This window comes from Trachemys scripta, chromosome 1, assembly GCF_013100865.1.
Source record: "Trachemys scripta elegans isolate TJP31775 chromosome 1, CAS_Tse_1.0, whole genome shotgun sequence".
NCBI classification, from domain to species: Eukaryota; Metazoa; Chordata; order Testudines; family Emydidae; genus Trachemys; species Trachemys scripta.
The window spans coordinates 220498804-220523914 of record NC_048298.1 but is presented as its reverse complement, the minus strand read 5'-3'; the positions used below and the strand labels follow the sequence as shown (position 1 = coordinate 220523914).

Genomic DNA, 25111 nt, shown 5'->3' with positions numbered 1-25111 from the left:
TATATTACACACACACACACACCCCTAAACAGTGAATTAGCATCATTTTGATATCTGTTTAAATCTAAAAGTGGTGAATAAATAAAAGAGTGCTACACATGATAGTGAGAATACTTGACAAATGACAAATATGTAGCTATTCAAACATGAAACTATGTATAGGCGAAGAGTGTTTGTATTAAGGCTTAATTTCGAAGAAGAAAGGCTGCTATAGTCACCTACTGATACTTCAACTTCACAGCTCAAATAAAGGTCTGTAATTCTGATCTCAGATTTGCATGTGCACATTACCAAAACACAAAGTACCATAGGTATTAAAGGTGTTATTCCATAGCACTGTAGAAAACTAGGGTTACTATCCTTGAAAAAGTATTTATGTTCCAGTGCTCCCAGACCCTGAAAAAGAGTCATGTAAGAGACTTTAGTATTATATACTTACATCTGTGTCACTATTTTTCAAGTTATGAGTAATCCAAGGTTAATTCAATACATGTTACTAATATTCGTTTTAACTATAAGGGAAGATCCTCAGCTAGTGTAAACTGGCATATGTCCTCTGACTTTAATGCACACCATTTGTGCATCTGGTTTACCTGAGCCATTCCGAGCCTGTGGCTTCAGCCAAAAATTAGCATTATGCTCAAAATAAGCAATTTTAGTCATGTGCTGGTCTACATTATACGAGGTAAAGAAGTCACTGTAAGCTAATTTTTGACTGGATCACCAGAACAAGAATCATGATACAAACACACACACTCACACACAAAATCCCAGCAGCCTATCAATGGAAAATCAGATTTGGTCATAGACTACATAAGAGTTAAACAGTACATGTGTGCCAAAAGAATGTATAAAGTAACCACAATGCACTGCTAATTGTACGCACACAAAGATCTGCCATAACTTATTTTTTTGTTTAATCTTTAGCCTTCAGACTCTCACCTTTCTACTAGACTGAACTCTGTTGCCTCAACCAAGGGCTACTATTGATACTCTTGTTATATTTTAAGATTTTTTTTCTTAATACTCTGCAGTAAAATATTTTACTGTGCTTACAGGTTATCCTCCATTCCCTTTCACTGATGAAGAAATTCTGACCTCACTCATTCACCACTGCAAAGTGTCATGGCCTCTTGCTGTTTTCTGGGGCTTTGTATCTATTTACTGTGCCCTAAATGTTTCAACAGCCTTCAAACCAATTTAGCTGAACTGAGAGTAGTTATCAACGGTTTGTGGTCAAATCTGGAGGGCAAATCTAGTGGGGTTCTGCAGGGTCAGATACTATTCAATATTTTCATTAATTACTTGGATAATGGAGTAGAGAGTATACTCATAAAATTTTCAGATGACACCAAGCTGGGAGGGGTTGCAAGCACTTTGGAGGATAGAATTCAAAACAACCATGGTAAATTGGAGAATTAGTCTGTATCCAACAAGATGAAATTCAATAAATGCAAGTGCAATGTACTTCACTTAGGAAGGAAATATCAAATGTGCAACTACAAAATTGGGAATAACTTTCTAAGTGGTAGTGCTGCTGTAAAGGATCTGGAGTTTATAGTAGATCATAAATTGATTATGAATCAACAATATGATACAGTTGCAAAAAAGGCTAATATTCTGGGGTCTATTTACAGGAGTGTCATATGTAAGACATGGGAGCTAACTGTCCCACTCTACTTGGCACTGATGAGGTCACAGACAGATTACTGTGTCCAATTCTGGATGCCAAATTTTAGGAAAGATGTGGACAAAGTGGAGCGAGTCCAGAGGAGTTCAGCCAAAATGATAAAAGGTTTAGACCGTCTCACCTATGAGGAAAGTTTAAAAAAAAAAACTGGGCATTTTTAGCCTTGAGAAAAGAAGACTGAGAGGACCTGAATATATCAAGGGCTTTTATAAAGAGGATGGTGATCCATTGTTCTCCATGTCCACTGAAGATAGGACAAAATAAGTAATGGGTTTACTCTGCAGCAAGGACAATTTAGGTTAGATATTAGGAATATTGTTCTAACCATAAGGATAGTTTAGCTCAGGAATAGGCTTCTGTGATGCATTGTTCACCCCACACCACCCCTGAAGGTGTTAAAGTGGCTTAGAAGGGCTAATTAACCATTAGGCTGCACCTGGGAGGAGACTTAGGCTTCACTGACAAACACTAATTGAAGATGAAACCCATGTGGGCAGGACCAGATGAGGGCTTGTATAAACCCAGGAAGTGAAAGCAGAAAGTGTTGTAGTGTGGAGGTCTGTAGTCACTCTCTGGTCTTAGTGAGGTAAGAAGGTAGAAACCCAGGGGGGAGCAAAAGCCCTGGAATGCTGACCTGGAGGGATGGGTTTACCCAGAGATGTGGTGATGAAGAAAGCCTGCAGAAGGCGGAGTAGGAAAAAGCCCAGGAAAACAGCAGTAAGAGTTGAGACAGTGCAGACCTTGGCTGCTGATTGTAGGATCCCTGGGCTGGGACCCAAAGTAGCAGGTGGGCCCAAGCCCTCCTATCAGACACTGGGTAAGTGGAACAGTCTGGAATAAGGAAGAAGACTGCCTGGAATGGCATCCTCATAGTTAGTCCGGCAAGACATTGTTACCTCAGAAGGGGAACACTGTGTAGTGACCTGGCCGCAAAGCCAAGCCATGAAGAGGAAACTGCAACTCCTAAAGAGCAAGAGGGGCCATGACATGACTGAGCGGAGCTGATCCCCCAAGCCAGCCACAAGGGGGTGCTCCAATAGTGAATGAACCTTCCAAGGGGGGCTGTGGAATCCCCATCATCGGAGGTTTTTAAGAATAGGTTAGACAAATATCTGTCAGGGATAGTTTAGGTTTACTTAGTGCTGCCTCAATGCAGGGGGCTGGACTTGATGACTTCTTGAAGCCACTTCCAGCCCTACATTTTTTGATTCTATGATTCTCACACCTGAAAGATGTTAAGTACTTTTAAAATTAATCCCTGACAAACATTTAGCTGTTTAGTAGTTTAACGCATTTTGAAAACTCACCTTGTTCACCATACAACAAATAATTATGAGTGTATGCTGGTATTTTTGACCATACACAGAAGAAAAATGTGACTTTTCTCCCCCCTTTTTTGGTCTGAAGAAAGCAGTATTAAACCAAAATGAAAGATTTGTTGATGTTGCTTAAATACTGTTTTTATCTGGCAATGATATAATGCAGTTTTTATGGCTCACTTGCAAGAAACCAAACTTGTTGGTTGGTTTTGTTTTGTTTGTTTCAGTAGTTACGATAGCAGGCTGCAATCCCCTTTACAGCATGCACAGATTCACATGATAAAGGCTAGGGATTAAGCACAGCCGATTAACAGTCTGTGTCCTCTACAATCTAGCACTCCCACTGTAGCTAAACCCATATTCAGACTGAAGTTATAATAGACAGACTGTCCTCAATATCATTTCCCTAGCTGACCTCCTCAAACTGTCATTCATGTATTCTTGCGGAAAATTACAGGTTCTAGCAATCAGAGAAGAGCCAAATATGTCTATGTTTATATTATACATGTGTTTTTGTATATTCAGAAGCTGAAGTGAGATACTTACAGCTGCTGCCTAGGTAGCAATTTGAGATAAAAAGTTAACTTTTAATGCAAAATATATAGCTATATTTTGAATTGAATAATTTTAAATATCATAAGTAGATTTGACATTCAAACCACTATTACAAAGAAGAGCATTTTACTACTGACATCTATGTTTACAACTAGCATCCATCAATATTGTTAAAATCACCACACTGTAAGCGTTCAGATCCATCATGAAGATACAGAACTGTAATTATACTCTTCCTCTCTTTGCTTTTACTTCAAATGATGGGCAACAAAATCCAAGAGAATTTCCCCAACTCTTGGGGTCTCTAATTTATTGTTATGAGTGAGTCACTACACAACACAGAGCCTCCACACACACACAAAATGCCTGCATGGACAGATTTCAGAAACAGCCTGCTAGATATTTCTTTTTTATTTGATTCCTACAGGCTACTCTTCTCCTAAGGAAAAAGTGTATTCTTTTTGGTTGTGGGAGAAGGGGAATAAAAATTCATCTTTAAGAATTAAACTGTTTGAAATGTTTCTAAAAAGACAATTTCAACGTAGAGAGGATTTTCCATTGCACTTCTGCCTACTATTTTCAGAAACATTAAAAAATAGTATCCTGTGTTCAGTAATAAATTGCACATTCATTCTCTTTGGCAAGATTTAAATTAAACACTGTAGTTAAAAACAAATAAATTGTAGTTGAGCTTTTTAAATTATTTATCTAGCTACACTGCCTACCTTTTAACTTCTATAGATTTTATACATTTTGATTCATTGAGTCTCAAACATTTTAGCAACAGTTATTCAAATTAATTTATTATTAATGAATAATAATATCTGCCCAGTTCATGGGCCTGATTCTGTTCTCACTCACATTCATTTACATTGGTGTAATTCCACTGAATTCAGTAGTCCTGATTTACATTAATGTAGGTGAGAGCAAAACACAACCCAGCCACTTAAGCTTTGCAATTCTTCATTCCAAATGTATAATCAGAGTACAGATTGCTAGGTTTGTTAAATCAATCTACACAAGAAGTAAATGACAGCACACGCTATGTAGCCAAGTTGCAAAACTGAGCTGCATTTTGATTAGCTACTAGTATTGGGTTTGAAGGAGAAGCAACATCACACGTGACCACAGCTGATGCATTATAGAAGCACAGCAGTTTCTTTTCATTGAAATTGTCAAAAACAGAGACACAAAATGATTCAGATATGTTTCAGTCTCAGAGCATTAACTGAGTTTAGATGAGTCTGTCCATCTTTTCACACATACACAAAACAGTCTCAGGGAACTTGTAAAGAAATCTGTACTTGAGAAAGGATTGAAAATGTGAATTTAACTCAGTCATTCATTTTCAGACCTCTACTTCAAAAACTAATTTCATGGTCTGTCTCCATAACAACATAGCTTTTTTTCTGGCAGCTAAGATTCATATAATGAAGTGTAATGTGTTTAATCAGATTCTATGGACTACAACTTAAAGCAATTTACCTTTAGTATGATTTGGCGACAGGCTAGCTTAGAAGATAGGTCAGTTCACTTTAATCATGTTTATGAGCAGTCAGTTGCATATTTACTAAGTGAAAAACATTGAGTTAGATTTAACTAGTGATAATTAAGATAAATGGTATAAAGATTTTTAAAAAATGCATTTATTCATTTTGGAATGTGTGACTTTCCTCACAAGCCTACTGAAAATACCTGTCATCATGCACATGAATAAGCTCACGTACTACTCACAGATAGCAACAAAAATGTATCTGAAGCTGCCTACCCACTGTCCCCATATGGTGGCATTTTTTGGAGGGGAGGGGAGATTTGGGCTCCTAATAGCCATCCTTCTTTGCACTGGAGTCTAGTCCCAATCTTTGAATAAAAATGCCATTTTTTCCACAGAATTAAATAGGCATAAAAACTAACAGTTGATAAACTGGTACACAATGACATTTGGGGGTTCTTCCACTTCATGAGGTAACAACAATATACTTGGTTAAAAACCTTGCAAGATCAGAGGCTGAGTAGTTTATTAGTCCAGGGTATGATTATGATATAGGGGACATGCTCAATTTTATTATTATTTATTATATATACATTTGAATTAAATATTCAAATTTTTAAAGAGAAGAATTCAATAATATGATGTGCCAGACTGCTGAAAGGTAAACTGACTTAACAAAAAAAAGCAAGCCCACTATTGACCTTTGTTTTCACACTTCTAATCTTTCCTCCATTTTTCCCCCTTCTGACCTCCTGGTTCCTTCACATGAGCAAAATTCCTCTCACCAGAATAACTGCAATAATATATTTGCCTACATTGTGCTTTAAAATGACACTGGGACAGAAGGACTGGGGGAGTCTTCCAATATGAACAAATAAGGCCTTGTCTTACAGCCGTGACTTACAGAGTTGTCCTATTGACTAATTAAAAGCTGCAGGATCAAACCCACAAAATAAACAAACACATGAGAGTTATTCTGAAGACCAAGACCCATCTGGACATCTAGGAATAAGGAGAGGGGTTTGGAGGAAGGAGGGAAATAAGAAAAAATGTTCACCTCCCTGCAGACGCCTCCCTTTTCTTTTCAGACATTTTCCTTTTCAGTAACTCAACTGTTTTTGCTTTTCACTAATTCTCCCACCCCAATATCTTATGCATTTTTTAGTATTCTGCTTCAGCTGAAGGGAGTGGGAAACTAAGGTGATATATTTATTGCTGGCAAACAGCTTGGAAAATTCTAAGTACAGAAGCCAATCAGAGCAGAGAGATTATGGTAGCCAGAGTACCAAGCTTTGCATGTTCAGAGTACGCTTACTGAGAAAAAACAATACCACGATTATGCAAATCAAACTCCCACATATAGAGAAAAGAATTTGCATATCTGGGGGAAATCTGTACAGTTATTCATCAGTAAGTAACTGCAGTGGATGAAACAATTGGCTTTCAGCAGAATATTAATTATCATTCTCTTGCAATTTTTCATTATCCTGTAATATTGAATAAGCATTAGTCAGTTGGTGTTTGATCAAAAGAAGCCTTGTCTTCAATGGGGGACTTGATGTCACTCAACACTTCTCAAGAAATATTCTGTGCACCTCACAAAAACAGCTTACACTTAAAAGCAAGAATGAGAAGGTTCACAAAATTGTGTTACCAATTGTTATACTGATGACTGGTGTAGAGTAATAATTTCAGAGTTTTTTGTTCAAGAGCAGATGAAGGTAAAAAATAGCATTTTCATAGGATGTTCTTGCATAATATACTCAGTGATTGCTCCATTTTATATTTAGTGAATGAATGATATATAACTTGACTAAAAATGCTAAACAGTCATGGCGTCTTCAAGTTGCAGAACTTTAGCAATCCTTTGCTGATTAAAATCAAGGAAATTTAAATGTAATTTCAAAAGGCATTATAATAAACCAAAGAGAAAGGGAAATTTCTATAAACAAATTGTTTTCCTTAAAAAAATATACTTTGTAGAATTTGTATACTTTATATACTTGTATGCTAAAATTATATTGTCTCTAGATGATTTTTTTATTTGTTTGCCATAACCTTTGGGATTGTGACCCATTCGTACACTGGCCAATGCCTGCAAATAAAACTGCAATTTGGTGACACAAACATATATGAAAATGAATTCATGCAAGCATGCTTAATTGATATAACATTTGCATCTAATGAATATAAAGAGAAACATTTCAGTTAAATAGATAACATGGAGGAAGTAGAATGAAGCATTGTATAAACCCAGTATTGAAGCTACTCATCATTTGCACAAATAGTGTGTGGGTTGGTTTGTGTGTGGTTGAATAAAGTACTTACCATCCTCAGTGGGCACATAGATATTCAAATACAGGCAATCTTCATTTTGATCTTGCACATATGTCACAACGGTATCCAAATTGGCAGTAAACCAGACCGGCAGCATGTCATTGAGCAGTGACCTCTCATCCAGGTACTGTGGGCAGACGGCAGCAAACTGCGTGGCATTCCGAACCCCAGTCCATGAGGAGGGAGGTTCTGGGGGCTGGAATCGCCTCTCCCCAGTTGGAGGGGAGGCATAAGGAACTCCCAGGTACTGCTCCACTGGGCCCAGGATCTCATTGGGCAAAGGTGTTCTTAGGCCACGTATTTTGCCATAATTCGTGGTAACAACAGGGTATTGTGCTTGGCCATCAATGAGGGTAAATCTTATAGCTAGTGCAGTTATCCACAAAAGGAAGTTAGAATTCAACATGACACAAACTGGGGTGAAGATCAAAGGCAGCCATAGGAGTCCCATTGGCCTTGACATTGTTTATATCAACATCAGCAGGGCACTGTCTTCCACAGCCAGGGAGACAAAGGGAGATGAAGTGAAAGGCAACACGTAATATTTTCAGGTAATTAAAAGCCTAAGAATGAGTGTGGTTGGTGCCTCAGTTGATTGACCATAGACAGATTCCAACGTCAGGACAACCAAGGGAGTCCTCGTCCCTAAGGCCCATCCCCAGGCTCCAATGCTGGTTTAATCCTGGTGGTACTTCCCAGCAGGCTGAGAAGGAGAACGTGGTCAGCAGTCACTCTGCTTCATTGGCACAATGATTCCTTCCAATAGATTCCAACAAGATCAATCAGCCTATAGCCAAGAGAAAGCAGACAATTTAAATTAATACATTTATTAACATTCACCAAAACTGCAATAATTTTTTACACTTATACAGTGTCTTTCATACCAGGGTCTCCAGGTGTTTCATGAATTTTAGTCACTTCTATGAGAGGAGAATTACAGTATATCCCTTTTGGAGATGGAGGGAAAGAGGCTTGCCCAAGGCTACAGAGCAAATAAGTGGCAGGGCTGAGAAATAAATCCAGCTTTCCCAATTACCAGTCTCTTGTCCCTGTCGCAGACTCTCAGCCCCCATAAAATCAAAACATGCCTTGACCATTTCAAGAAGGTTACCTTCCATGCCCGGGCCAGCTCTGCAACATTTGCTAGCCTAGACAAACTGAAAAATGTACATCCCTTTGCACTTCCACTCAAATAATGCATATTTACTAAACATTTTGCTGCACAAGATAATCTCCTTCTTCTTTCCATGTTATGGTGATTAAATGTGATTACTTATTGTTACCACAAGGATGAAACAAAGGAATATAAAGAAATAAGGTATACCTGCAATTTTTATTTATAAGGATAAACAAAATTGTTGAAAACACAAATTTATCTTCCACAGCCATATTAAAAGAACAGCTGACATACAGAAAGGGAATAGTACAGAGTTCAGGCAGTATATGATTTGAGTTGCAGTAGGTCCACATATTGTTATTTTAAATGTAATATAAAGGTTTTAAAATTATTATGTACATCCCATTTCTCTGAAACATTAGCAGCATTATACAGAAGAAAGCTGAGAACCTAGATGCTTGATTCTGCTGTCACACTGGCTTTTCTGCTAGTGCAACTCCATTAACTTCATTGGAGTTACTCTTGAGTTGCACTGATGGATCAGAACCAGGTGCTGGAGCATAAGAATGGCCATACTGGGTCAGACCAATGGTCCATCTAGCCCAATATCCTGTCTCCAACAGTGGCCAGTTCCAGAGTTTCAGGGGAAATGTACAGAACAGGGCAATTATCAAGTGATCCATCCCCTGTTGTCCAGTCTCAGCTTCTGGTGGTCAGAGATTTAGGGACAACCAGAGCATGGGGTTGTGTTCCTGACCATCTTGGCAAATAGCCATTAATGAACTTATCTAATTATTTTTTTGAATCCAGTTATACTTTAGTCCTTCACAACATCCCCTGGCAATAAATTCCACAGATTAACTGTATGTTGTGTGAAGAAAAACATCCTTATTGTTTGTTTTGAACTTGCTGCCTATTGATTTCATTGGGTGACCCCTGGTTTTTGTATTGTGGGGAAAAAGTATATAACACTTCTCTATTCACCTTTTACACACCATTCATGATTTAACAGACCTCTATCACATCACCTTTAATAATTTATTTTCTAATCTTTTTTTAGTCTCTCCTCATATGGAAGCCATTTCATATCCTTGATCATCTTTTGTTGCCCTTCATCTTTATAGGTGATATTCACTAGTTACCTCAAGATATGAAAGAAAGAAATACAAAGAAACAGGGTACACCTGTATAGTATATAACAATTGTATTTATCTTTAATGAAAACTTAGTGTCCAAATATATATGCCCAAACAATTACTGAGATGAAAGATACTCATACAATGTATTTGAGGGTTTTTTTTTTCCAGAAGTTGTTCCCTTCCAATATTTACCTGACATGTCATCTCTTACACAGCTAAGAAACAATTATTTGATAAACAAAATTGATGATATCTTTCCTTTGATAGGACCAACATATGAGTTATATATCAGCTTTCTGGCCTATGCAAGTCCCTACTGCACATAGGAATCTTGGTCCCATTGAGAGATTAGATCACCTTCACAGTCTACTCTTTAGAGAGCTACGTAGCTATTAACACTGATTGTAAATGAGCAACAATTAAAGAACTATCAGTGTAACTGCCTTTGCATAAGCAAGAATTCTGACAGGAATCTCATCCTTTCTTTAGAACATCCATCTTTAATGAATGGTAAGGGGGAACCCACCAGATTAAGAGGTAACCATACACAATCTGAGAAGTAGCTGAACACCCAGTACAAGAGATGTTCTAAATTCCATATTATTTATATAGAGCCAACAATGTATTAAGTGCCTTACTGACACACAAGACACAATTGTTGCCAGAGGGCTTGCAATCTAAACATGCCTTTTCTAAACATTTTTAGAAAGAAGAATCAATGACAGCCCTAAGCAAGAGCCTAACCAGAAATTCCCACACCAGAGTACTCTCCCTGTCCCCTGTTCTGCTGCTGCCTGGCTTTCTCTTTGTTGTAACAGTGTGCAACAGCAGCACCTGTGGATACCTGCTACTGTTCCCTCACTCTCTCTTAGCCCCGATGCCTATTAATTTCACAGCCCATGCAGCAGGCAGCAGAGCCATCATTCATAGTCTACTGAAGCTTGATGCTACATTCAGAGGGCAGCAGCAGCAGGTCCTCCTGTCTAGGCCCTGCACTGGGAAGGTCACTGGCATAGTTATAAGAACAAGAAGGGGGACTTGCAAGTGGAGACAAATAATGGGGATATGGAAGGAAGGAAAAGTGAAAAAGACTTGGGTGGTAACAAATGGGCAGACAGGAAATCAGAGTGGGAGTGTGGACAGAGACAGAATGAGGGGCAGACAGAAAGAGAAAATAAAACAAGAAAAGTAAGTCAGGGGGGTATAATGAACAAGAGGAAGGGAAATAATGCTATGGAAAGAAATAGAACTAACAGACAAATTTAAAGATAATGGGGCCAGATCCTCAGCTGGTGCAAATCAACATAGAGATACTGAAATCAATGTATACCAGCTGAGGAGCTGGCCTAGTAAATAACTATGTATCAAATTTTCTTCTCAGACCTGGAGGCAGGAGCACCAAAGGATTCCTTGCCTATGGCACCAAAGCATCTAAAGCTGGTTCTGGATGTTCTGAAACCATAAACAGAGGGTTTCCTCACCCCCTCTTCTGTTTTGTTTTTCCTTTTCAGTAGACGGTAGGAGTAAGTACAGAATGCATGTTTCTGCTATGCATAAGCTTAGAGTTTAAAGGCCAATTGTATACATACACATGTGTGTGATAGCGACCATCGTGGTTATCACACTCAGGGCCGGCTCTGGCTTTTTTGCCGCCCCAGGCAAAAAAGCCTCCCGCCGCCCCCCGCTCCCCACCAGCGCGGCTGGGGAGGGCACCGAGCCCGGCCGCAGGCCGCTCTCCCCGACCGGCCAGAGCCGGAGCCACAGGAGGAGGGCGGCGAGCCCGCCGCGGCTCCGCTCTCCCCGGCGGCCAGAGTGCCGGGGGGAGGGCGGAGAGCCCAGCCGGGGCTCCACTCTCGCCGGCGGCCGGAGCCGGAGCACCGCACCGCCCCCTCCAGGTGCCGCTACAAGCACAAGCTTGGTGGGCTGGTGCCTGGAGCTGGCCCTGAACACACTTGATATTGAATAGGGGAACTCCAGAGCTGAAAGCATGAGCTTCTACAACCAGAGCTAAAGAACCAGGCCCTGAAGCTAGGGCTATAACAAATCCACATTCTCTATGTAACAGGCAAAAGGTTGGACAAACTACACATAGCGACCACAGTGTTACACATATACACCGCATAAAAGCAATTATAAGACAACAAATTGACACAGTAAACCCACTATATATCTTGCTGTAGTTGTTAAGCATTAGCTTTATTACCTTACTAAAACTGCAGTAGAAACAGATTTTTTTTTTTACTACATGACTATCACATGCAACTCTACCTATGTTTAACCCCACCCCCACAAATGATTGTTTATTAATGACTTGTTATGATATATTTAAATATTAAGAGCCTTTTGAAGAAGCATACTTAAAATATCTTCAGGATAGTTTTATTATATTATTTTAAATGAAGGGGGGAAATCCCACAGTTTTCAATGTCTGATCTTCTGGATTTCATTGTTATTAGAAATACTGATTTGAAAGCCTGATCTGCTAGTAATGAAACTATTTTCTTCATCAAATATAACATCTTTCTTTTTTATATTATTTAAACTGTAGAATATTTTTCAAAAAGAGTATAAAATGATCATCCTCCAACATACACAGGAAAAAATGCATGCTAGTTATATTATATGCATATAATAAATGTATACATTTACACTTTTAAAGAAGCTAGGAGATCTGAATAAAATCAGTGAGAATTGCAAGCTGCATTCATCTTATTCAATGCAAAACTGCACCTGGGGGTAAAAGGCTTTCTTTTTATCTGGTATAAAATAATTTTAGATATTTCACCATAGGACAAACCAATCAGAGGAATGTCTATAAGCATGGGGTTGACTGTTTAATATGTCTGCCTGCATACCTACAATTTAAGGAAAGAAAAGAATATGCTCTTGTCATTATTTCTTATTACTATTCTTAATTATTTGCACTGGGGTAGGTCCTATGAGCCTCAGATATGGACCAGGCCCAGGCAAGGCATTAGAGACAAACAGAAGAAAACAAACACACACACACACACACAAAAACAACACCCTGTCCCAAAGAGCAGTAACTGCCATGTGTCCCCTCTCATCTCATCACTGAATGACAAGGTGGGCAAACTTGGGAAGGTTTTTTCTTCTTCTTCTTCCTAAACTGGAATAATTTGTTTTTTGCTATTTGTTATATGGAGGACAATGATGACCATTTGAAGAAAAAATATGGAGCTAGCTGTGGGCAGGAAAGAAGTATGGCTGGCTATTGTTACACTTACCTCACTGTAGTTCTAGATTTAAAAATGAGTCTAAGATAGAGGTTCTCAAACTGTGGGTCGGGATCCCAAAGTGAGTTGCGACCCCCTTTGAATGGAGTTGCTAGGGCTGGCTTAGACTTGCTGGGGCCAAGGGCTGAAGCCCAAGCCCCACTACCCAGGGCCGAAGCCAAAGATTGAGGGCTTCAGCCCTGGGTGGCAGGTCTCAGGTTGCAGGCCCAATCATGGGGCTGAAGCCCTTGAGCTTCAGCTTTGGCCCCCACACCCAGGGGGGTGAGGCTTGGGCAAGTTCAGGCTTCAGTGCCCCCTCCTAGGGTCGTGAAGTAATTTTTGTTATCAGAAGGGAGTCGCGGTGCAATGAAATTTGAGAACCCTGAACTACATTATAAACAGTAACATCTCTAACATTCTCTCTGAAATTGTATTACATAAAGGCAAAAATTGATTAAGCCTAAATTGCATGGAATTCTGATTCAATTTCCCCAACTTTTACCCCCATAATTTCAATACCAAAACACAGAATACTGGTATTAACACAGTAACTATATATAATGTGGGTTGGTTTTTCTGTAAATATTGAAACCTGGTCATTATTACTCTAATCACTTGTTACATTTTGATCAATAGAGAATCGGACTAACTATTCTTTAAAATATCAGAGTGTTATTTCTTCCTTCACTTTTCAAAGTTTTTGTCTGTTGATTTGTTTGACTTATTCATTTTTATCTGCTCTAGAGCTTGCTAAAACAGTTTCCTGGAGCATCATTTGAATATATTTAACTCCATGTCAACACAGAGTGGGGTTAAGCTTTATTCTGTGTCAGTATAGTGTGAAATGCTGGCTGCTTAAAGATGATCAGAGCAGTCAGATGAAATTGTAGTGAGGAAAAGCACTGAAGGAAGTAAATCATATATGATTATATAGCAGTTCCTAGACCAGAGTATTCAGAGGTTAGTGGGAGGACTGTTATCTGAAACTGGCAAAATAAAATAATAATAGTAATTCTTAAAATAAGTATCAGGATGCATTTTGTTAATCTTCGGCAGAACTCAGATCAAAATTAGGACAGAAAAAAAACCTGCAGGAAATTATTCCTATAGCAACTTCAAATTAGTTATCAAACCTAGAAACAAAGCAATTCCTTTCATTTCTAGGGCTTGATAAATAATTTCAATAAATTCAAGCTACAGATACCTGCAGTATCTTTTCTATGATAATTCTCGGGATTAAGCAGAGAAATCCAAGTTTTCTGTTTGTGAATTTGTAAGGTATTGTCACAAAATTCCCCTCACATGGATCATTCCAGTGGTGCAGCTCAGTTCCTTACTCTTCCCTTCCCAGCGGGAACAGCAGTGCATTCTAGCTTCCTGAAGGGTAGCTGTGAAAGCAGCAGTGATCTGCTTTGCTCCTGGGTTGCTCCCCTGCCTAGATTTTGCCTCTGGTGCTGCCCAGCTGCTTACTTGTTTCTCTCTAGCTGGGAGCTACAACACACACCAGTTTCCTGAGGGACAGCTGCAATAGCATTACCTTCACAGCATTTTTCAAATTTTTTCCCTCTTGTCAACCTGCAACTCCATCGTAGCTCTCATCATGTCTCTATCTGGTATCCTAGCATCTGTCTTCCTCCTCCTTACTCCATTCTTGTACCTTCACAACTCTACAGTTCACACCAGCCTCCTCATTCTCACCTCATTCGCACCTCTGGTGACATTTGTCCAACTCCGGCCCTACCTTCATCCTCCCCCTCTCCACCTCCCATACCCATCCTCCTCACCACGCTCAATTCCTTTCATGCCACCATTCCTAACTTCAGACCCATAGCCCTCCTTTCTCCCTCCCTCCTCTTGCTGTGTCTGGAGCACCCATTCCATCTCTAAAAAGATGTTGCTTTTCCATGACCTCTTCATACATCCTGGTGCCTGGCTTTCACAAGGACTGGATCCCTTTGTCTGACGCTGACTCTGCAACTGTCCTCTCTCTACTTCTTTCACACTTGCCACTCTAGAACAGACCATGGTGGAGATGTTGGGCTTCTCCTCTCCCATTTCTTGCAACCTCTTCTTCCTCCCCTTTCCCATTCTTTCTCCTCTTTTGAACACCACTGCCCCGACTCTTCTATTCCCCCCTTGCTGTCATCTACTATCCGCTCAACTCCTCCCTATCAGCCTCTCTCTTAGATTTTGACTCCTGGCTCTCTCACTCTCCCCCTTGCATTACAATCCCTCACACTCATCCTTGGTGACCTTGGCTTCTATGACGATGACCCATCCAACCCCTTAGATGCATGTTTCCTCACCCTCATCTCTTCATTTGGTCTGAAGTCCTGGTTCAACTCTCCCACTCACCAAAATGACCATTCACTTGACTTGATGTGCATTGCTCTTTTTCTGATCTCTCTGAGCATCACCTAGTCTATTTCAGCATCACCCATCAGCAGTTCCCCCTATACGTCCTGTCACTTGGCCTTTCTGTGATTTCAAATACATCAGTGTTGATGACTTCTTGTCTGCTCTCAGCCCTCTCCTCCCTGACCTTTTTTCTATTGATATGGTTATTGACTCTTTCCATGCTTCACTTTCTTCCATCCTTGACTCTTATGCCCCCTCACCCATCACAAGGTCCACCTTGTCAACCTCCAGCCTTCGTTCACCTCTAACATTTGCTTCCTCTCCTCCTGCTCTCATTCAGGAAGCAGAAATCCTATGACCAGGTTGATTTTCTCCACTTCAAATTCATTCTGTCCTCTTTTTGTTTTGCCATCTTCCTTACTAAACAAGTCTACTTCTCCAATTTAATTTAATCCTTTCCCCACAATCTCCACAGCCTTTTCACCACCTTTCCATTAGTCCTCAAATCTCCCCTCCTCCTGCCTCCACTTCTTTCTCTGCATAGGATCTCACCATTTTTTTCCAAGAGAAAATTGGTTCCTCCTCTTAGTTTGCTATCTCTTTCCCTCCTACATCTCTTGGCTTCGTCTCCCTTTTCATGGATGCAGAAATGTCTTGTCTGCTTTTCTCTTTTAACCCATCCATTTGACCCAGTGACTCCATCCCATCTCCTGATCTCACTTGCATCCACTTTCATTTCTTCCCTTAATCTCTCAGACTCTTCTGGTTGTTTCCCTTCACAATACAAGTATGCTTTAGTCTCTCTCCCATCTTCAAGAAACCCACCCTGGACCACAAATGGCTCTCCAATAGCCATCCCTTCTCCTGTTCATCACTAAGCTCATTGAAAACACTTATTTACAATCACTGTCTAGATTTCCTCTACTCCAATTCCATCCTAGACGGTCTCTGATCTGGCTTCTGTCCCTTGCATTCCACTGAAACTGATCTTGCCAAAGTTTCTAATGAGTTCTTCCTAGCAAAGCAATGGTCCATGCTCATTCTCTTGATCTATCAGCCACCTTTGACATCATCAAACATGCTATTCTTGAAATATTGTCCTCCCTTGGCATTTATGATTCTGTCCTCTCCCGGTTCTCCTACTAACTTTCTAAACACTCCTTCAGGGGATCCTTCACGTCCAGCCTCCAACTTTCTGTGGAGTTCCACAGGGCCTTTGTCCCCTTCTTTTCTTCTAAAACACCTTCACTCTGGATAATCTCATCCACAAATACAAATTTAAGTTCCATCTTTATGCAGATGATTCACAGATCTGCCTCTCTGCTCCAGAACTGTCTCCTTCTGTCAAAACTAAAATCCCAGCCTGTCTCTCTGATTTCTCCTTGTGGATGTCTAGCAGTCAGCTCAAGCTCAACATGGCTAAAACGGAGCTCCTAATCTTCTCCTCCAAGTCCTCCCTGTTACTTTCTTTCTCAATCACTCTAGACCAGGGGCGGGCAAACTTTTTGGCCTGAGGGCCGCATCAGGTTTCGTAAATTGGATGGAAGGCTGGTTAGGGGAGGGGGTCATGGCCTCACCCCCACCTCCTATCTGCCGCCCCGCTCCCGGGACTCCTGTTCCATCCAACCCCCCCTGTTCCCTGACAGCTCCTCTGGGACCCCTGACTCATCCACACACCCCCGCCCCCTGTCCCCTGACCGCCCCCGGGCCCCCGCCGCCCCATCCAACCCCTCCTCTCATTCCTGACACACACACCGGGACCCCTGCCCCATCCAACTACCCCTTCTCCCTATCCCCTGACTGCCCCTGGAACCTCTGCCCCTGACTGCCCCCTGCCGCCCCATCCCCCAACCCCCTCTCCTTCCTGACTGCCCCCCCAGGACCCCTGCTCCCATTCACCCCGTTTCTCCCCCAACTACCCACACCCCTGCCCCCTGACCACCACCCCGAACTCCCCTACCCTCTATCCAACCCCCCCAACTACCTGCCCCCTTACTGGGCTTCCTGGAGCACTGGTGGCTGGCAATGCTACAGCTGCGCCACCCATCTGGAACCGGGCCACGCCGCTGCCACCGCTGCCACCACCACGACGCAGCACAGAGACCAGGTCAGGCCGGGCTCTGCAGCTGCGCTGCCACAGGAGCTCAGAGCCCCACTGTCCAGATCATTGCACCGGAGGCGGAGCAAGTGAGCTGAGGCTGCGGGGGCAGGAGAGGACAGCAGGGGAGGGGCCGGGGGTAGACTCCTGGGCCAGGAGCTCGGGGGTTGGGCCGGACAGTCCCGCAGGCTGGATGGGGCCCGCGGACCGTAGTTTGCTCACCTCTACTCTAGACAATACCACCATTCTGCTTGCCACTTAGGCCAGTAACCAGGGTGTCATCTTCAACTCGGATGTCTCTGTAGTCCTTATATCCAGACTATGTCTAAATCAGTGATACTCAGACATTAGTGGTTCAGGAGCCAAATTAGTGATCAACATTACCCAAAAGAGCCACATTGGTTGATAATACAGTAAAAGCGTCCTGATTGGTTAATAATTAAATCACAGTGTTTTAATATCATGTGCTGCAAAAAGCCACAGGAGACACATTAAAGATTCACTTGCAGCTCATGAGCCTCAGTCTGAGTATCATTGGTCTAAATCTTGCAGATTCTTTCTGCATATGATCTCTGAGACACAGCCTTTCCTCTCCATCCACACAGCTAAATCTCTCATCCAAGCTCTCATCATCTTGTGTCTAGATTCCTGCAACCTCCTTCTCTCTGGCCTTGAAAAACGCAATCTTCCCCCACTCACATCCATTTAGAATGATGCCATAAAGAACATTCTCCTCACCCCTATCTTTGTATCCCTCCACTGGTTACCCTGTCTTTATCACTTCAAAAATAACATTCTTGTATTCACTTTCAAGGCCCTTCATGGTCAGACCTCACCCTCCCTATTGTTTCTCATTTGTTACCAAGCTGTAAATTCTTGCCTCTGATTAGCTCTTAATACCAGTCTTCACTTCCTACTTTTTAAATTGTCAAATAAGCACCTTCATGCTTTTTTCCAACCCCCCACCACTTACACATGGAAGGCACTCCCCATAAACATCTGCAAAGCTACCTTTCTATCTGCCTTCAGAACTCTCCTTTGCCACGATGACTACAAAAAGCTTTACAATATCTAGGCTGCTGATGTGCTTAGACCACAGCCTAATATGCTAACTCCTTACACTGCCCCAGTCTATCTGTATCCATCTGTTGTCTCTTGCTTTCCACTTAGATTATAGGCTGCTTGGGTTAAACTGTCTTTTAGTTCTGTCTTTGTACAGCATCAGCATAATGGGGTCTTTGTCTATGACTAGGGTTCCTAGAGGTTGTGGTAATTACAAATATTTTTTTTCTTTTACTTATTATTTGTAATATCACAAATGCAGCATTACCAACTTCACTGAACAATTACCATGAACACACATGTCGTTCAGGTGACTTCACATGCAAACATCCAGTCAAGTATGTACGTGGGGAATAGTTTTGCAAATCAGGCCTTAAACAATAAATAATAAATAGAACTAAACTTCCCTATTTGAACCATGGAAATGATTAGTGAGCACTGTAGTCAACTGAGCTATACAAGCTGATGATCTGATCCTTATTGCTACATAGAGGGTCTGATTCACCACTGCATTCCGCCAGTTCTGTGTTTTTTTTTTCTATGGGGTTTTAAAAACATATTTCTCTATTTACTTTGTTGTTCACCTTTAAGCTACGCAGATACAAAAGAAAGGGCTGATTGCCTATCAACAGTGCATATTTAAGGTTATGGAGCTAGCAATGTACAGCTCTTATTTTTAATGAAAAAATGCAACAACAAAAAATAGAAAATCAGGAGAGACTCCATGATAAGTTTCAGATAGAGCTATAGTTAGAAGTAACTAAGGACAAAAGCAGGACTTCCATGTACTTTTTCATTACAAGAAGGATTTTCTAGCAATGCCAGAAGAAAGTAGCAATATTAATTATATACATTTCATGGTATATTTAAATAACTCATTTTCCAACCTATGTGCTAAGTTTACACAGCTCTAAGTGTAACTGGAAATTCTCTCAGATAGATTTTGACAATGTCATCAAATCTTCCAGGTCAGAAACTATAGTCACCATTTACTTTCCACAAATGGACACCCATTTCTCTCTCACACATTTTTATTTCAGTGGCTCCTGCCACCAGCTACAACACATTCTCAATTTCTGCGTCACATACATTATCTAAAAGAATGATGTGGCTATGAAGAAAAGGCCATGCAGTCACCCAAACTGTTTTCAAGTATTCCAGTTTTCTCAATTTGGAAAAAAAGTTGAAAAGCAAGGACGATGTTTATGAACCACTCTCTCTTTTAGGAAAACAAAGGACTGATACTTTTAACTGCACCACAGACAATCCGTGCTTTAGATCTAAATATAAATCCAGCCACCATCATGAATATACTTCTACATTTTTAACTGTATGTATTTAAAATATGCACTTCCATCTTTCCATTTTAAAAATACAAGTATTTTCTTTGAGACAGACATATGCAGCAATACAGTGAAATATAAGACCCATGTCACATCAAGGCTTACACATCCAGATAGAGGACATAATGCAGGACTAAAGGGGGCAGTCACACTTATCTTTATCTCTGTTTAATTTCAAGTCTTTTATCTTGTAGGAAGAAAGCTTGATAGAAATTCAGTGTCTAGGTTATCTCCAAATGATAAATTTCTACTTGTATGGATAATTTGATAAATATGCAAATAAAAATGAGATAATGAAAGAAAAGTAGCACTTATTAAAATATATAGTATTTCCATTTTTTTTTCATGTCTTCCCTAGTTCTGAGTAAGATAAAATGTCTTTTGGAATCTTTTATACTCTTAGACCTTTTCATATGTTCTGTACAATGGTTTTATAATGATTCAGAATGTCCAAAAGGGCAAGAGAGCTTTTCCTTGGCAATTGTTTTCCCACCTGTATTAACCCCATTTCAACTAGTATCACCTCCCTGGGGGATGTCTGCTATCTTCTTGAGTGACTTGACTTGTCTGTGATTTTCTAATGTGCAGTTAGTGTACTCTTCTCAAAATCTAAACTTGACCATTAGAGATGGGAATTTGAGCTTCCCATGATTGAACAGATTCAGCAGCAACTCAAGTGCCTCAAGCCTGCATGACAGAGAGGTCATGACATCGTCTTTAAAATAATGTAGCAACGTGCTGTGATTGCGAGGTAGTGTGACAGGAGCAGTGAGCTTTTTTTGTTCAGAAAGAGTCCAGTGCATAAATATGACTAGAGGCAAGCATCAGAATACACATTTCTTGATCTGTTGGTATTTGGTTAATCCTAGCTGCAAAGCCTAAGCAAAACCACATTCATTCAAATATGAATTTTGTGGAAATGCTCTTCAAAACAAACATACTTAAAGCATGGCCTAGCAGAACTCCTGAATTCTATTCCTGGCTCTGTCACTTGTGATGTGCCTTTGCAAAAGTTGTTTACCCTCTTCTGTGCCTCACTTTACCCATCTGTAAAAACAGTAGCATAATAATTATGTGCATTATTCCAGATCCATTTGTCTGATGCAATTCAGATATAGCACTACAAAAGAAAACATGATGTGGCCAAAAAACAGTGTGTTTAGTACAGCACCCTGGGAATGCAAATACTATTGTACTTAAAACCCACTTAAGCCTGAAACAGAAGAATTCAGTAATGAGTAACTAAAGTGATAAAAATACATAAAAACCAAGATCAGTACAGAATGCATTAAACATCTTACTATTTTTACTTTCAGAATTGATCCTCTTAAATGGAGGATCACTGACCAAATATCCATGTGCCTCAGCTATTATTGTCCAAAGGTAGGAAAATTAACTTTACCACTTCAAGTACTAATGAGATCTAGATGTGATAGTAGGCAGCAAATTGGATGTAAATTTGAAATAGGCTATGGCAGCTAAAAACTGCCAGTGGAATTTGGGGCTGCCCAGACAGAGATTTTGTACCACCCAGCAGGAAGGTAGTAATCCCTTCTCTGATGACTCTGGCCAGACGATGTCCAAAAATATTGCTTTCTTTCACTTCTAGGCATATCATTACCAGAAAGATTTTTTTTTTTTTGACAAACTGGAGGGAGTGCACAAAATATTATCCAGGAACTGGCAAATGGCATATGAGGATAGGTTAAAACAAGAGGCAGGCTCCTGTTTCCATGAAACTCAAAGGTTAAGCCTGGGATTTTCAAAGACCTAAAAGAGTTAGATGACTTTTAATGGGAGTTGGATGCCTGACTGATGGAGGATCCTTAATTAGAGTTTTGACTGGGATCTTCTGATATCAATGGGAGCAGAATCAGTCCCAATATAGGGAGTTTGGTTATTCATGGCTGTGCTAAACTGTGCTATTTATATATGGCTTTCAATTTGGGGTGCCCCCACAGACAACTCAAAAAAGAACTGTGTCAGGAAGGTACAGTCACTTCCTGAGATCTGTGGTGCATAGGCAGACTGCATAAGATGCATCATCCTTTATAATGGTTCTCCTTTCTTCTCCGTCTCCCCACCACTGCCTGAACCTCAGGACTGCATGGAGGGAACAGTACCTTCATGCCATTCAGTGTAGAAACTGCAGCTATGGCTCTCTCCTTTATTTAAGGGTGCATAGGGAGGAGAAAGAAGAATGAGTCTTTTTGCGCACCTGTAAAATCTGGTCCTAATCTGGTACCAAAGATGGAGAGAAATATTTAGTATAAGGTAGTATAAACTAGAAAGCAATTCATTGAATTTAAGAAGAGAAAATAAAAGACTAAGTATCAGGAGAAGTGTCCCAAAAATGAAAATGCAATCTGAAAAACTGAGGAGTGGCAGAAGCTCCATCCCATTAGGACATTTAAAACTAGGCTGGACAAAGCACTAAAACCAAACTAACATAGGGTTGTACTATATGCCCTAATATTTTTTTTTGCCTTATCTACTTGCTACCAAAAAGTGTTATACGAAGAAAATAGAAAGGGGTGGAGGAGGAGGATAGAAACAGAAATTCTATATTGAAAAAAATCTTTTTAATTAGATGGAACAGGCAGAGGACTTAGGTGCTGCCTTTTCCCCCTCAAGAAAAAAAGAACCAGATTGGGGGAAAAGACTGTGTTTATTACTCACAACAAGTCCACAGTAAGCAAACATGCTGTTTTGGTATTTTTCTGTTGTTAGTAACAGAGATAAACCTGTGAAAATGATTTGTTTGACAGCCTCTATCATTCGACCAAACACACACAATTTAAAAATGTCATCTTGGGCTTGGTTAATTATATTTTACTGCATCAGTGAGCTTTCAGAACTTTAGCTCAATTCATCATCTTTGCTCCAGCAGTAAAGCAGGTCAGAAAGCAGAAAAACAAAACAATTCCAAAATATGAGAATTTGTCATTTCTCCCATGATTTGATGCAAGTTTTCCAACCAGTTCAAGCCAACAGCATAACCAAGACACCTCCCTCAATTTGACACAGTGCAGTTCATCACTAAGCTTTGTTTATGAGCTTGTACTTGGTTTTCAACAATGCTCAAAAACATTAGGTAATTCATTGTGAAATATTTGAATCAAGCCTATAGTTAGCATATATATTTAACAGTGATCATGCAGGTATATAAGACTTATATGCATTGTTATTATTATTTGTACATGGTAGGGTCCTTTCAAGGATTGTGCTTGGTATGGTATGTACGTATGGGCCTTGATCCTGCTATAATTGAAATCAATGGCAAACTCCCACTGACTTCAGTGGTGCAGGATCAGGTCCATAATGCGAATATGGACCTTGTCCCAATATGGATATACTTGTATAATCCTTATTTTGCTTACTCTTTCCTCACAGGTGAAATATTCACATATATACACAGACTGTATGTGCAGCCATGCAAGCATACCCCAAATCATTTTACCAATACAGAGAAACAGGGGCGGCTCCAAGCACCAGCGCAGCAAGTGCGTGCTTGGGGCGGCAAGCCTGCCAGTCGCTGTGAGAGCGGCAGTCAGGCGGCCTTCGGCGGTGTGCCTGCGAGAGGTCCGCCAGTCCTGCGGTTTTGGAGGCAATTCGGCGGTGGGTACGCCGAATCCACGGGACCGGCAGATCACCGGCAGAAACGCCGCCGAATCCGCGTGACCGCGGACCGCCGTGGCCGCCTGACTGCCGTGCTTGGGGCGGCAAAAAACATAGAGCTGCCCCAGCAGAGAAACCCCAATACCATTTTAAGAGGCCTGCTTCAAAAATCCAGATTAAGATTTACCCATAATGGTCATGTCTGACCAAATCTTCAGTGCTATTACACAGACAGAGAACTCGGTCATTGGATCACTTGAAATGAGATGGAATATATTTTGAATTATCTTTCAGAGCTAAAATTGTCAAGAAGTATATATATATTTTCCTGTTTTCTGACGTAAATCCATTGGTCAGAAAAAGAGCACAAGGCTTTTAAACTGCAGTTCAACCACCTTCTATCATGACCTTCGCAATGTCTCTGAAGCAGATTTGTTTTCCCCCCAGTATTAATTTCCATTCCTCTATCAACCTTTGTGTCATTTTCAAAGTATTACTGTTTGGTATCTTCCCTAAAGCAGAGTCATATCTCACTGCACAAGGTTATCAGTTCATTTCCACCATCTCTACAGTTAGTCTTTACTAAAATATCACTGATAGTTCTGGGCAAAAATAATATTATATAAAGGATGCACAGTTATTTTGCTCTCTCCCTGAAGTGGACAGCAAACATAATTCGTTGCTGTTTGCAAGAGAGCTATGTTCCCCTGAACTTCCCTGGTACAAAAACCACTATTTATCAGGGACCTTCAAATGGCCTGATGTAGAGTGATTACAGTTCATATTATTTGGAACGTTCCATCTGTTTTCACAGAACAACAAAAACTGCATGTGAGCGTTCATAACTTTTAATAGATGGTGCAATGAATCCTTAGGTATTTCATAGACTTGTCTGACCATATATCACACTGTACACACAGCGATATTCACTGCCCTCTCATGGTGAAACAAACTGTGCTTTATGTTTCCAAGTAGAACAAATCTCTGATTCTAGCTTACTTCTATTAGGTATTCAAAGCTTCTGAATTTCTTTAAGAGAACACAGTAAATATAAGCACTATACAAATATACACAGGTAGACTACATGACGGTGTGAGCAAAAAGTCTCATTGGTATATGTGACTGGGGTTCTAGTGGTGGCCAGCTATGGTCACTCAATTAGGGTGAACTGCAAAGAATGGGGCATTCAAACTCCCAAAAGCTAGTGGATATTCCAATACTTAGATTCACCAAGCCAGCATGAAACAGCTTCTTTATTACCTTACTGGTTACTTAGCAGTCCAAACAACACAGTTCCCTCAGGCCTCCATCCAGGTACCCACGTCAAATATGATGAAAATTTTTGTAAATCTTATTTCATCATATAAATGAAAAGGTTCTACCAATCCCCATAGTATTGGGCACATTCCCTCCTAGGTTAATGAATGTTATAAATAAATAAATTGAGATATCCTATCTCCTAGAACTGGAAGGGACCTTGAAAGGTCATCAAGTCCAGCCCCCTGCCTTCACTAGCAGGACCAAGTATCAATTTTGCCCCAGATCCCTAGGTGGCCCCCTCAAGGATTGAACTCACAACCCTGGGTTTAGTAGGCCAATGCACAAACCACTGAGCTATCCCTCCCCCCCAAATATATGGCTCTTACCCAAATATATGCTAAAACCAGTTCTTCTTAACTAAAATCTAAATGTTTATTTATAGAAAGAAAGAAAGAAAGAAAGAAAGAAAGAAAGAAAGAAAGAAAGA

The 25111-nt window shown here is 40.5% G+C and overlaps 1 protein-coding gene across 4 annotated transcripts in view; it reads right to left on the bottom strand.

Annotated features, from left to right (window-relative positions):
• NLGN4X (neuroligin 4 X-linked) overlaps positions 1 to 25111 on the bottom strand; it is a 265757-nt gene that overhangs the window by 187056 nt on the left and 53590 nt on the right. For all 4 annotated transcript variants that reach the window (XM_034757415.1, XM_034757422.1, XM_034757434.1 and 1 more), the window contains one exon: positions 7385 to 8180. In XM_034757415.1, the coding sequence (XP_034613306.1) occupies positions 7385 to 7856 (472 nt within the window). In that variant the 5' untranslated portion in view covers positions 7857 to 8180. The remainder of the gene's footprint in view (positions 1 to 7384; positions 8181 to 25111) is intronic.